Raw genomic sequence first — 12960 nt, 5'->3', positions numbered from 1 at the left:
GCTTTACATAAAACAAAGGCATTACAGATATTTAGAAATAGTAAAAGGCCTCGACACATAATCACAATAAAATAAAAAATTACATTAAAATGATTAAAAGCAAGTTAAAAAAAAAAGTTAACATGCAGGTTTCATGCATAGGCGCATGAGAAAAGAAATGTTTTTAACCTGGATTTAAAAGTGTCTACATTTGGTGAAAGTTTAATCTCCACTGGCAGTTTGTTCCACTTGTTTGCAGCATAACAGCTAAATGCTGCTTTTCTATGTTTAGTCTGGACTCTGGTTTGGACTAGTTGACCAGAGTCTTTGGATCTAAGAGCTCTGCTACGTTTATATTCTCTGAACATATCACAGATGTATTCTGGGCCTAAACCATTCTGGGATTTGTAAACAATCAGAAGGGTTTTTAAATCTATTCTGTGACTGACTGGAAGCCAGTGTAAAGATTTCAAAACTGGTGTGATGTGTTCAGATCTTTTAGTCCTGGTTAAAACTTTAGCAGCAGCGTTTTGGATGAGCTGCAGATGTTTAATGCTCTTTTTAGGAAGTCCTGTTAAAAGACCATTACAGTATTCCAGCCTACTGGAGATGAATGCATGGATGAGTTTCTCTTTCTGGGAGACTAAACTTTTAATTCTGTTGATGTTTCTGAGCTGGTAAAAAGCTGTCTTAGTGACAGCTTTGATGTGGCTGCTGAAAGTCAGGTCTGAGTCTATCAACACTCCAAGGTTACGAACTTGGTCTGTGATTTTAAGAGCCCAAGTCTCCAGGTGTTTACCAATGCTGACCCTCTTCTCTTTGCTACCAAACAGAATAATCTCAGTTTTTTTCTTCATTTAATTGTAGAAAATTCTCCCTCATCCAGGTGTTTATTTGCTCCAGACACTGACACAATAAGTCTATTGGACTGCAGTCATCTGGTGACAGAGACACATAAAGTTATGTATCATCAGCATAACTTTGATAATAAATGCTATAGTTCTGTAATATTTTACCCAAAGGGAGCATATACAAGTTGAACAGAAGAGGTCCAAAGACTAACCCCTGGGGGACTCCACAAGTCATGGCCACTCGTTCAGATTCATAGCTGCCGATCGTAACAAAATAACTCCGGCCTTCTAAATAGGACCTGAACCAGTTAAGGACCGCTCCAGAAGGTCCAACCCAGTTTTCCAGCCTGTGCAACAGGATTCTATGATCTACAGTGTCAAATGCAGCACTGAGATCACTTTCTACTGAGGTAAAAACTGCTTTTAAAAAGTCGGATGGTATCATGTCCAGAGTGCATGTTGTTGATTTCAAATGCCAAACTGTTTCTTGTAGGATTTTTAAATCAACCATTTTAAATTGCGACATAACATCAGAATTATTTCTGGCTTTCAGACACAGACTACTTTTCTTGTGTGACTATGTGGAATTAATATTTTGCCTAGTTATTTAAATTTTTTGGCTAAAAACGTTGGCAAATTGGGTGCATTTCTCAGTGGAAAGGAGCTCTGGGCTTATCTGTATAGGAGGATTTGTAACTTTTTCAATCATAGCAAACAGAGCACGAGAATTGTTGACATTCCTGTTAATCATTTCAGATAAATGCAGCTCTCTGGCCTTGCACAGCTTATTGTTATAGTTACGGAGACTTTGTTTGTACACCTCATAGTGAATTTGAAGTTTATTTTTCCGCCATTTCCGCTCAGTTTTTCTGCATTCTCTTTTTAGGCTGGTAACCACAGTGGTGTTTCTCCATGGTGTTTTCTGTTTGCTCAAGTTGCTCTTGATTCTTATCGGTGCAACAGCATCCATTACATTCAAGATTTTCAGATTGAAATGATCCAGGAGTCCATCAACTGACTCTGCACTGGTTGTTGGTAACATAGCTATGGCCTCCACAAACTTAGCACTTGTTCTTTCATTAATGTACCTCTTTCTAACCGAGGAGCAGGTTGGTTGGACATTCTGAGTGATCAGTAAATCAAACAAAATACAAAAATGGTCAGACAAGGCCAAGTCAGTGACCACAACAGAAGAAATATCAACACCCTTTGAAATAACCAGGTCCAGAATGTGACCTCGAATGTGGGTTGGTTCTTTTACATGTTGCCACAAACCAAACATGTCCAATATGGAAGAAAATTCTTTGACATTACCATCCATCATGTTATCTATGTGAATGTTAAAATCCCCAGTTAAGATGAAATGGTTAAAATCAGTAGAGATAACCGACAATAATTCAGAAAATTCAGAAATAAAATTTATACAGTGTCCTGGACGTCTGTAGATGATTAGAAATAGGATTTTAGGAATGCCCCTTAAAATAAAAACTATGATATTCAAAAGAAGTAAAATCAGCAAATGAAATCTCTTTACACTGGAATGAATCTTTAAATAAGGCAGCTTCTCCTCCCCCTTTCCTCCCGTTTCGACATTTATTCATAAAACTAAAATAAGGGGGTGCTGTTTTTAATTAAGAACTGTAGCACTTGTGTCTTCTGTTAACCATGTTTCTGTCAGAAAAAGAAAATCTAAACTGTGAGAAATGATGAAGTCATTAACTAACAGTGACTTGTTGGACAGAGATCTAACATTAAGTACAGCTAGCTTTATGAAGTTTACACTGGTCTCTGTTGTATTCTGAGTTATACAAGGTACAGTTAACAGATTAGATCGATTCACCCCACAAACTGACCCTGTTCGATTCCTTATTTTACTAAATAACACAGGAACCCTACTGGGTCCAGCTTGATCTCAGAACAGCTGTCAGTAGTAGCAAAACTACAGCAAGGACCCTGAACGCATCATGGCATGTTATCTTTGTTGTGAATTCTGCTGCTGCTCTGTGAACCTCCTGCACATCTTCCCATGCCCTGCTCTGCAAGGACAGATGATCTAAGAGGAGGATGAGGAGTGGGAGGAGGGAGAGCCCTGTATTTCTTGGTAGATGGTGGTCGCTGGGGTTCAGACCTTTGAAGACCTTGGGTAATGTGGAGAAGAGGGTCTGGTGAGGTGGGAGAGCTGGGAGTTGATCGCCTCGTTGCTGTGTCCTTCGCTCTTATCTGTACACTCATGTTTGGGTTTGCTGTCCCAACAGCATGACGCAAGTGTGCATCAAGTAATCTGCATCCAGTTAGATTTGGATGCACACCATCAGGTCTGAATCGCTCCTTACAGTTCCAAAAGATATTGAAGTTATCAATGAACTTTATCCCATGGGTGATACATGCATTTGATAACCATGTGTTCAGGCCAAGAAGTCTACTGAAAAGTTCAATTCCTTTACCCGCTGTAGGAATGGGTCCTGAAATGTAAACATGGTGTGCTCCAAACTGACACAGTCTCTCCAACAGCAGAGAAAAGTCTTTCTTCATGATCTCAGAGCCAGTTTTCCTCCTCAGAATATCAAAAGACCCTGTGTGGACAATAATCTTCATACCATCTGGATGCGAAGACAGAATGGTCGGCAACATCTCTGTCAGTTCCCTGACTAATGTATCAAAAAGTGTTAGATTTTCCGTCTTTGCCATCCTCACATGCCGTGTTATAGAGTCCCCAATCAGAATTGTGTCTATTTGTTTTTGTGTGGAGGCGCCGATAGCTTCTCTAGTCCTCCTGTTTGTGGAATTTTGGCCTCTCCTCCTGGTCTGGTTAGCCCTGGGCTGAGTTTTAGGGCTATTTCTTGAGTTTTTATAGATCCTTGCATTCATTTTAATATGACTCAACACATCATATTTATTATGCAGTGAGACTTCAGATGGTGGAGTGAGTGCTGGAGCTTTAAATTTCCTGCTGGATTTACCTCTGCGACGAACAACATCAGACCAGGTTCTGGCCGGGGTTGATGACTTTGGTCTGGCACCAACAGTGTTCCAGAAGGAGAGACCACTCTGATGGTCCGGTTTGGGATCTTCCCCAGCTATTCCAGTGTCATTTGAACACATCCAAGGAAGTGTATCAGCCAGGTCTGTAGCGGCAGGCTCCACATTCGACATGCCTTCGTGTATGAAGATTTGACTCAATCCATTTGACAACTCAGTAGCTTGTACAGAAGCTACAACAGAGTCAATAAATTCTTCATTCACACGAATATCTTGCAGTATTTCAATCCTCTTCTCCATCTGTGTTATCCTCAAGGAAAGTTGCTCACACTCAGTGCAGCTCACTGATACTGCAGGGTTAGGAGACATCATTCCACTAGTTCTCTGATGGCAATCAACTAAATTTATCAAAAAATGTATTCGTTCCAGTGATTTATAAGTGACCAGGAGTCCTTGTTCCTAAATTTCTTGTTGGTAAAGATAAGAAAAAAGAAGAAAAGAAGAAAATGCGAGCAGAAAGGAGAGCAAAGCAGGAAGCGTCCGCATGGCAGCAAAGCAGAAAAAAAAAAAAAAGGCTTCACAAAGTCTTCACAAAAAAGGCCATCATAAAGAAATTAAACAGAACAATAAAAAAGAAAATTACCACCAAAAGATAATAAGATGTCAAGTAGATTCTTCATCCAGCAAGAGACTAAAGATTCCACAGATACATATACAAATAGGCTATAAACTGTAAAATATGTGTAAAACAAATGTAAAAAGAACATCTCGAAATAAGTGGAATAGCAAACAACACTTTCTTGTGAATTTGTTCTGTTTATTTCCGTCGGGAACTCTTGTGACTAGCAATGATAATAAAAACTGTGAACCAAACTAATGTTCATAAATACACACTTCAAACAGGTGATCCATTAGTTTGAAGCTAATTATACCAAACACTAGTAATTAACAGCCAAAAGATAACAATCAAGGTCTATATTTTCAGATCACTTTTCTAGTTGTTGTGCACGTCATATGCTTTGTCTTGTGGATACCACACTTAAACATTAATTAACACACAGGGTAATCACACATTCAGTATCTTGCCCCAGGAACCTTAAAAGAAAATTGAGTTATTAAGTTTGAAACGATTTAATGATTCCACTGGTGTCATTTGATCTGAGATATTCAAGGATAGCTGTGAATCAGGCATGTTAAAACCATAATAGTCCTTGCATCTGTTGAATATACTCTTCAGTTTTTGTTTTTTCTCTGTTCGTGTCAGAGGCCTGTCCACTTTCCTGCATCTGACGGTGAACAATGTCCTTTGCAATTCGCATGCTGGCAGCTTGTCCACCGGCTAGGTTTACTGCATGAGGGCCGACCTGTGTGGGAAGATGGTAAAAAAGAAGGTTGTAGGTTACCAAAGCCATGTTTTTCATTGTAAAGCACCATGAATAGAGTCTACCTGAAGAGCGGTGTACTGCCCCATCAGATAAAGCGGGCACCCGTCTATCCAGTGTAAGCTCTCAGATATGCAGGGCCATCCATCTATCACCTTTAAGCGGGGACATGTTTTATTGATTTAAATATTGTCTGGTTCGAGCTGTATTCTAAAAGTATAGCACTGGGTTTAGTTTAAAAAAAGAAGTATAATGCTCACAAAACAATAGTTTATCTTACATTTCTTTTGTTCCACATTTGTATTCACAAACAAAATAATAATAGTAATAATAATCAGTGTGCTTAAATGAAAGATTTTTCTAAACCCACCTGAATTGGGAATTCTTTCATCACTTCAGAAAGCAGCGGGTCTTGTTTGACATCAAGTTTGCAGCCAGTGGCGAGCCAGATCATATCTCCTACCCACTGGCTTCCATTGCTGAGGGACAGGTTCCAGACCTGGTTTCTGTAGCACCAGCTACCCTTACTCACCTAAAAATTGAACACGATTAAAATGAACTCTCCTTACTTACACCGAAATATCCAAGTTTGCAGGTTTGACTCTTTAAAGACAAGCAATGCGATATATTATCAATCAATTAAGTGGTTTGCTATAATTTTGAAATGGCTGTTAATTCTATATATTTTATGTTGAGACAATATGAATTGCAGAATGAGTCACGTGACTGTCTAAAATCTGGTACCACTGAACTGCACAGTTCTTTGAGCTTATTAAAAGGAAAATGAGCTCTCTGATCTGCAGTCAGACCAACTCAAACCATTTTCAACATTCTCGCTTGTACTTTTGTCTTGATCAGTTCTTCACTGTTTAACCTGCTGTTCATGAATTTGAAGATTTGTTGCAATCTTGACCCTATACTAATATGACATAATTAATTTAAACCTAATCAATGTTATAAGCAAGACAAAACTGTTTTCAGGAAAGTACAAATAAAAAGGCTCTGGTGACTTTTACTATAAAATAATAAATACAGGGCTCATTCAGACATGAGACTATGCTAAACTGGGAGGGATCTATCCTCAATCTGATCTGATAACCTTACCTAAGGGTATCTAACCTAAGTCCACCACCGAGATTGCTTCACCCAACAAGTGGCCTTTTCACTACTTTGCCCCTTTTTTCCATTGTCTCCCCACATTTAGGCAGAAATGGTAAACTACAATCTAAATACTTTGTTACACATAAACGTTTGTATTAAAAATTCTAATTTGAGTTCATCCACAGCATTAAACCACTGGTAGATTTATTTAATTGGGGAACCTTAGGTTATATTCATGTAGATGGCCATTTGACACCTATACCCTTAAAATCATAGTAGACCTACAGCCTAGAAGCACATCCCAATTTTAACAGTACTCCCTGTGGCAACAGCCTTTACCAGCAGGATAATGTGCCTTATAAAACTGCTCTGACTGGTCAAGCCTGTATTTTGGGGAAAAAATTGGAATCACCTAATGATTATTTTCTCATTAGAAAATGGAAATCACAACATGTTTCAGGCCCTTTTGTATAAAAAAAATAAAATCTGCAAATTATCATTGCAGCAGCTTGCTTTCTAACTGTCTCACTACACTTGTATGTTTTTTATGGGAAAAGTATTTGTAAGAAATGCAGCTTTATCATGCAAAAACGTGAATGTGTCACAGAAACTAAATCAGGGTTAATTTGGGTCAAATAAATATGGTCAGGTGAAAGACCTGACCACATTTATGTGACATTTGACTTATAAATTGTGGGAAGTGGAACCAAAAAGCCTCATACATTGTTTATTAAAAGGAGGATGTAGCTTCTTGTTCTGATATGTGAAACAAGAGTACAACTCCATTAAAGAGTAATTTCACTTATGACCACAAAAGGTATGATCTAAGCAGAGATCACATCATTCAGCAGCTGAGTCAAGTTTTGCAGGGGTGGATTTAGTTATTTTGGGGCCCAAGGCAAAAAAAGAAAAAAAAAAAAAAAATGTCACCATTTTTTTTAACTCCTATTTTATAAAAGTTATTTGTCAACTGTCAACTATTGTGTGGCTCCAAAATTTAATTAAGGTCTACCAGATGGTTCACATCTGTAATTAAACTCCCTACAATTTACTTCAAGTAATCTACCTCAAGAATAGTAAGATCCGGGGTCACTTAAGACATTGTTATGGATATTTATGGTTTATACAATAGTAAAAAAATATCATTTTCATTTGACTAACACAATAATTTATTTTTTATCTAATGACATGCTGACAGATTAAAGCTGTTGACACAAAAGTTAGTTAAGTTATGCCATAAAAATGCATTCCCACTGTTGGCCGGATCCAGGCTCCAAATCATCTCTGGCTCCAATAAACATCAACGTCTCTCATGAAAGTCTAAGTTTTTAGATAATGGTTTCATCAGCTGGATTAATTACATCTAATTAGTATGCCAGTAGCTCTTCAGAAAATAATTTCACACCTTAATAGCCAAGTCCTCAAAGAGACACACTTTGGCCCTGTCAAATTTCAAGCATCACTCCCCAGCTCTACTCTCCTTTCCAAGTAGGTCACATGCATGTGTTACCTGACAGTATGTCTTCACTTCCACCTGTCCATTCAGTATGAATGGCTGCAGGTGAATGTAGGCCTCTGGAGTGACCGCTCCTCCTTTCCTCGCCTGGCGAATCATAGCCAACCGTTTGTGGAGACTCCGCTCATTATAGAACTGCCGTAAGAAAGCTTGGCCATCCATCTTGATGCCATGTTCTACATGAGAGTAACGACCCACCAGGCTTTCCACATCACCCACATCAAATTGCTTCAGCTGCAGAACAAACAGTGGATGCTGATATATGTGGAGAAAGCAGGTGTAGCAACACAGTTTGTTTTTTTTAAATAGTTGATTAACATGCTTTTGCACACAGTCACAAGACCTGCAGGTGCTTCCTCATGACCCATGTCACATGGCTGGCCCCTTGTTGCAGGGCAATTGAGACGACATGAGCGCTGGTCAGACCTCCACCAACTACCAGTACTCTCTGTCCTGCCTCACACACTACATACAATCCTAGACACACATAGGCATAGAGTGCTTGTAAAGGAAGATCAGGTCTGTTATGGGTGTTAAATTGTCACTGAAATCTGAAGATGCACAAACATTTGTGGTAAAAGCAAAAATATTCTGATGAATTCGTGAAAATGGTACTTGGACTTTTTTTTTTTAAAACATCAGTCAGTGAAGAGCAATAGCAAAAGAGCCATGCTGTATAATCCTTGGGAGAAGATCTTACTTACCCTTGGTAAGAAGAGTTTCTTCTTCTTTTGGACAGCTTGTTTCTCTGAGTTTTTGCTTGTAGTTTGGCATCCGGTGCATGAGATGAACTGTGTGTTGCAAGCGCTCCTCTGGGTAGCTCTCCCCAATTCTTTTCACCCATTCAGGGATGTTTGCCATCTGTGCACGGGTTGGACCTGTTGCCATGACTACTTGGCGGGCTTTTAGGATGTCACCATCTTGAAGTTGGACTTGAAAATATTTAACTTGCTTCCTCGATTCATCTGTATTCTTTTTGGCTTCACTCAGTCTTTCCTTTACTGCGTCTGTCTCCTTCTTGTGCTCCATCACAGGAGTGATGTGTTCCACTGTTCCTTTCAACAACACTTTGTCCAACTCATATCTTTTCACCTGTATGTGCAGATAGATAAACTAAAACACCTCAGAAAACTGCAAACCTTAGATGTTGGTGCTTATAATGGATTATGACACAACTATAGATATTCCCATTATTTTCCCTTGCAGATGTAGGACTGTCATTTTTTCATTAAGTTTGAACATCAGTTTGGATGTGGGAAAACTTTGAATATCTGCAGCCTGTTCAGAGTACAATCTGTAATGCTTCAGATCACAGATCCCGCAGAGGATGCTATGCTACCAGCTTGACCAGCTTGTAACTCCCATGTTAAATAAGTTAATGATGTTTGCTAAGTTGTTATGGAAAAAGAGAAAACAAAGACAATCACAACACCAAAGGATCTGACAAGCTGCATTATGAAGTTTTCTACATTTTACACAAGAAATCCTTTGTAATTTTGTAAGGCAGTAGGGCTTTATGTCATCTTTAAACTGTAGACTCATCTGCTAGCTTGTCACTTAAGTGAAAGAGTAGGGACACTACACATAAAGGTTGGAGCGTACACTACCGTTCAAAAGTTTGGGGTCACTTCCCTATTGAATCCCATGGCAAAGTGACCCCAAACTTTTGAACGGTAGTGTACTTCTGCTTACTGCTAATCTAAGACGCACATCCCTATGTTTTAACATGTTGCTGCCACTTAGGGGCAGTAATCAGAAGTGGAACAATCTGAAGTGTGGCCGCCTCTCAGTTGTGTTGGTGCTTTAGCTTTGCTCTGCTAATAAAAAACAGAGTGTAAAGTGGACAAAGATCTGCTTTGTGTTGAAGTGATTTTGTAGTGCAGCCCCATGGAGTAACCTGAGGTTGTCAGAGGTTTGTGAAAATGGCATCGAAATTGAGTCAAGACTGAAAAATTGACAAGCAGATATATCAGACCTATTGTGGTGTATCATGGTTGGCATTTTAGGAACTTGTGAGGTGGAGAAATTATATACTTGTCAGTTATGTTTCCTATTTTGATTTTGGATGAAACATTGTGCAGTCAATAGGACTTAGGCTTTTATGAATGTATGCTAACTGTTCCGTACAATTTTAGTTAAAAATGATGTTCAAACATGTGTGAATTAAAACTCTTTAAAATGAAAAACAAAGATCATTTAGTTGCAGTGTTTAGGCTTTGGAGAACAGTATCTAAAAGCAAAGTGTAATTAAACTTGTTAATGTGGAATCCTGTCAATATTGAAAATTATTCTGACCTGCTCTTTGAAGAAATCCACGCTAAGTTGGGTTCCTGGCAGGCTAAAGGACAAACTGTTCTTCATTGTTGAGGTGATGTTCAGCCTTTTCCTCTCTTTCTTGCCGAGCCGCATGTCATTGAAGAAAGCATTTTCATCCAGAATGTAAACCTGGTCTGGAAGACTGTGAAGCTCTGCTGAACGCTCATATTTAACAACAAACTCCTGAAGTGCTTTCTGTCAAAAATTCACACAAACGCTTATTATTTGCTTTCAAACTGTTAAAACTCCTTCTTCATTCCTACTTCCACAGGAGTTTTATGTATTTATACCTTATTGAAAGGATCTGTGTGCACCAGAGTGTGTGAGCGCAGATGAGGGATGTTCAATGCAGTAAACTGGCTCTCCCACAGAGTGGCCCACTCTCCATAAGTATCTACCACTCGCAGACTAAGTGGACGGCAAAAGATCCTCTCCGATGATATTAACTTTGTGAGATGCTCCTCCAGTGTCTGGCCTGCAGAAATGATCCCACACACAAAAATATTAGTTGTTTTTTTTTTTTTTTAATAGTAAAAAAAAGTAATGTGACTGATACGTCACCAGCATAACTTCATATGTTTGAAATGCATTTTAGTTTTAAAGAACTCTGAATCAGCACAGTTATCCCAAACTCAGGATAACTGTGCTATGCCTGGGCTCTGGGCTTATCATCCAAGTGGTGGTGTGTGATTTAATAATTACCAATAAATGTGTTACTGGAGAGTGTTTTGTATAAAATTAGTCTTGTGTTCCTTGAAGGCCAAAACTTTGATATTAAATGGAAAGTTAGTCATTAAAAGAGCTGCTTTGACAGCATGATTTTGTATTTAAACTAGTGCTGGGCAATGATTAAAATTTTTAATCGCGATTAATCTCATAGCACAGATGATGTCTCCCCATGAACACGAACAAAGGACTCTACTGAAAGCTCACATCTCACAGATTCCACAGCTGGAAGTTTCATCTCATATGACCAAGATTCACCGAACCAGAGGCAGAAGAAGGCCCGATTTATGCTTTACGTTTGTAAAAGTCAGAAAACATGTCTTACCTTTGCTGTCTTGCCTAAATTAAAAAAAATATATAATAATAAATAAATTAAAAGTTTCTCATTGTCTTTTGGGAGCAGTTTCCCATCTAAAAAATCATGATGTTCTGCACATCTGCATGGGTTTAGACAGACAAAGAGCAACGTCCGTTCTTCTTCTTTCTTAAGTTCCAGACAGAAAACGTTTCTTCATTTTAATAAACCGCTCTCTCCTGATTACATCAGAAGCACCGCTGCAGCAGGGAAGGGAGACATGGACGCCACATTTCTGTCATCAAAGCCAGTGGCCAAAAAAAAAAAAAACTTAACGCGCGATTTAAAAAATGAACGGCGTTAATTAATCGTTGCGTTAAAGTATCATATTAACGCGCGATTAACGTGTTAAGGTGCCCAGCCCTAATTTAAACTAATCTCAGACATAAATTGCTTAAACATCATTATGAGTGATTTATTAAAGAAAAAAAAAAACACCATACCACCTGTCACAATCTTCCTCTTGCTGCTGCAGCGTTTTTTGTGTGACGCTTCAGACCTCTGAGGGTCTGAGCAGGAGGGGGAAAGGGGTGGGTCATGTCCATGGTCAGAGTTCAAATCAGGGCTGGACAGCAAGCTAGCTAAGGTCAGAGCATGGGGCCCACCTCCTATTAGCAACACATCCAGCATGACGATCTGAAACATGCATCACACACACACACACACACACACACACAAACACACACAAACACACACACAGCCAACCGAAAGTTAAAAAAAAAATGATTACAATATCCTCTAAAAAGAATGGTTTACTTTCAAAACCTGATTTCTGATTAGAGTCTGTTCCTTAAACTGAAGTACACCCCTTTCTCTCAGTAGTGGCCTGATTGATTAATAGATTATCAAAGAGCAGTGTTCATTTCAAAATAAATACCTAAGCTGGCAGATATGATCAAGCAGAATCTCTTACATCACAGTACCTGGTTGACTTGTCAGCTTATGCCAGCTTGGTGGAAACGTGGTCGATCTCTCGGCCCCGGCATACTGCAGTGGATGGTGGTGGACTTGAAACTTAACAGTGGCATGTGTCTCTCTTGTAACTCAATCTGCTTCTACAGATTTAGTTGGGCTTCACAAACTCCACAGGGTCAACTGGAAATAGCATTAGTGTGAGTGTTTGTGTGTGTGCTTGTATAAATTTAGTAGCAGAACTCCCAGTAACAGAAGATCAAACCTTTTGCAGAAGTACATTTTTACAGTCTGATTTACTAATTTGAATAACTGACTTTTTCTGTTTGTAACACACATACAGAAATGTACATAAAATGTAGTTGCAGTTTGTGGAAAAACTATGATCACTTCTGTATTATTTGATAGTCAATTACAGAAAATCACCTTTGAGCTTTTTTACTGTTTACAAAGGAACTACAGTATATTTAGTCTCTCTTTAGTTCCCATATATACATGCTACACAATTGACTGTTTACATTTCCTCTTCTGTTTTTTCGGTGTTTATTCTGAACTTTGACTTTGACTGTTCTTGTGTTCTTGGTCTATTAAAAATAACAGAAGTGAAAATCAGGTGAGAAGGACAACATTTCACCTACTATCTTCACTTGTTACGCAGGTCAGAGGTGGTGTGTGAGAGAAAGATAACTTGTGATAACTTTCTGCCAAATTATTTTGATAATTAAAATTTTATTCTTTGTCCTTCTATTTTTCTCTTATAAGTTTAGTTTTCTAAGAAATTTAAAAACTGGAAAACGTTTCATCAAAGATTTTCACGACTTGCTTCCTCTTTAGAAATCAGTT

At 38.6% G+C, this 12960-nt stretch overlaps 1 protein-coding gene across 3 annotated transcripts; it reads right to left on the bottom strand.

Annotated features, from left to right (window-relative positions):
- Nucleotides 1-4629: 4629 nt before the first annotated feature.
- Nucleotides 4630-12247, bottom strand: zgc:113276 (uncharacterized protein LOC553748 homolog). Of its 3 annotated transcripts, none has more exons than XM_041982469.1 (10): nucleotides 12129-12247; nucleotides 11649-11841; nucleotides 10415-10599; nucleotides 10104-10319; nucleotides 8513-8900; nucleotides 8152-8285; nucleotides 7803-8042; nucleotides 5562-5723; nucleotides 5257-5346; nucleotides 4630-5173 (listed from the first exon to the last, which is right to left on the bottom strand). In XM_041982469.1, exons 2-10 carry the CDS (start codon nucleotides 11833-11835, stop codon nucleotides 5003-5005), a joined length of 1773 nt encoding a protein of 590 aa, XP_041838403.1. In that variant the 5' UTR covers nucleotides 11836-11841; nucleotides 12129-12247; the 3' UTR covers nucleotides 4630-5002. The 3 variants fall into 3 exon arrangements, with proteins under 3 accessions (XP_041838403.1, XP_041838411.1, XP_041838418.1); XM_041982477.1 differs by having other exon boundaries at nucleotides 11652-11841; XM_041982484.1 differs by having other exon boundaries at nucleotides 11811-11841.
- Between the last annotated feature and the right edge of the window lie 713 nt (nucleotides 12248-12960).

This window comes from Melanotaenia boesemani, chromosome 1, assembly GCF_017639745.1.
Source record: "Melanotaenia boesemani isolate fMelBoe1 chromosome 1, fMelBoe1.pri, whole genome shotgun sequence".
In the NCBI taxonomy this organism is placed as follows: Eukaryota; Metazoa; Chordata; class Actinopteri; order Atheriniformes; family Melanotaeniidae; genus Melanotaenia; species Melanotaenia boesemani.
This window is presented reverse-complemented; position numbering and strand designations above follow the sequence as displayed.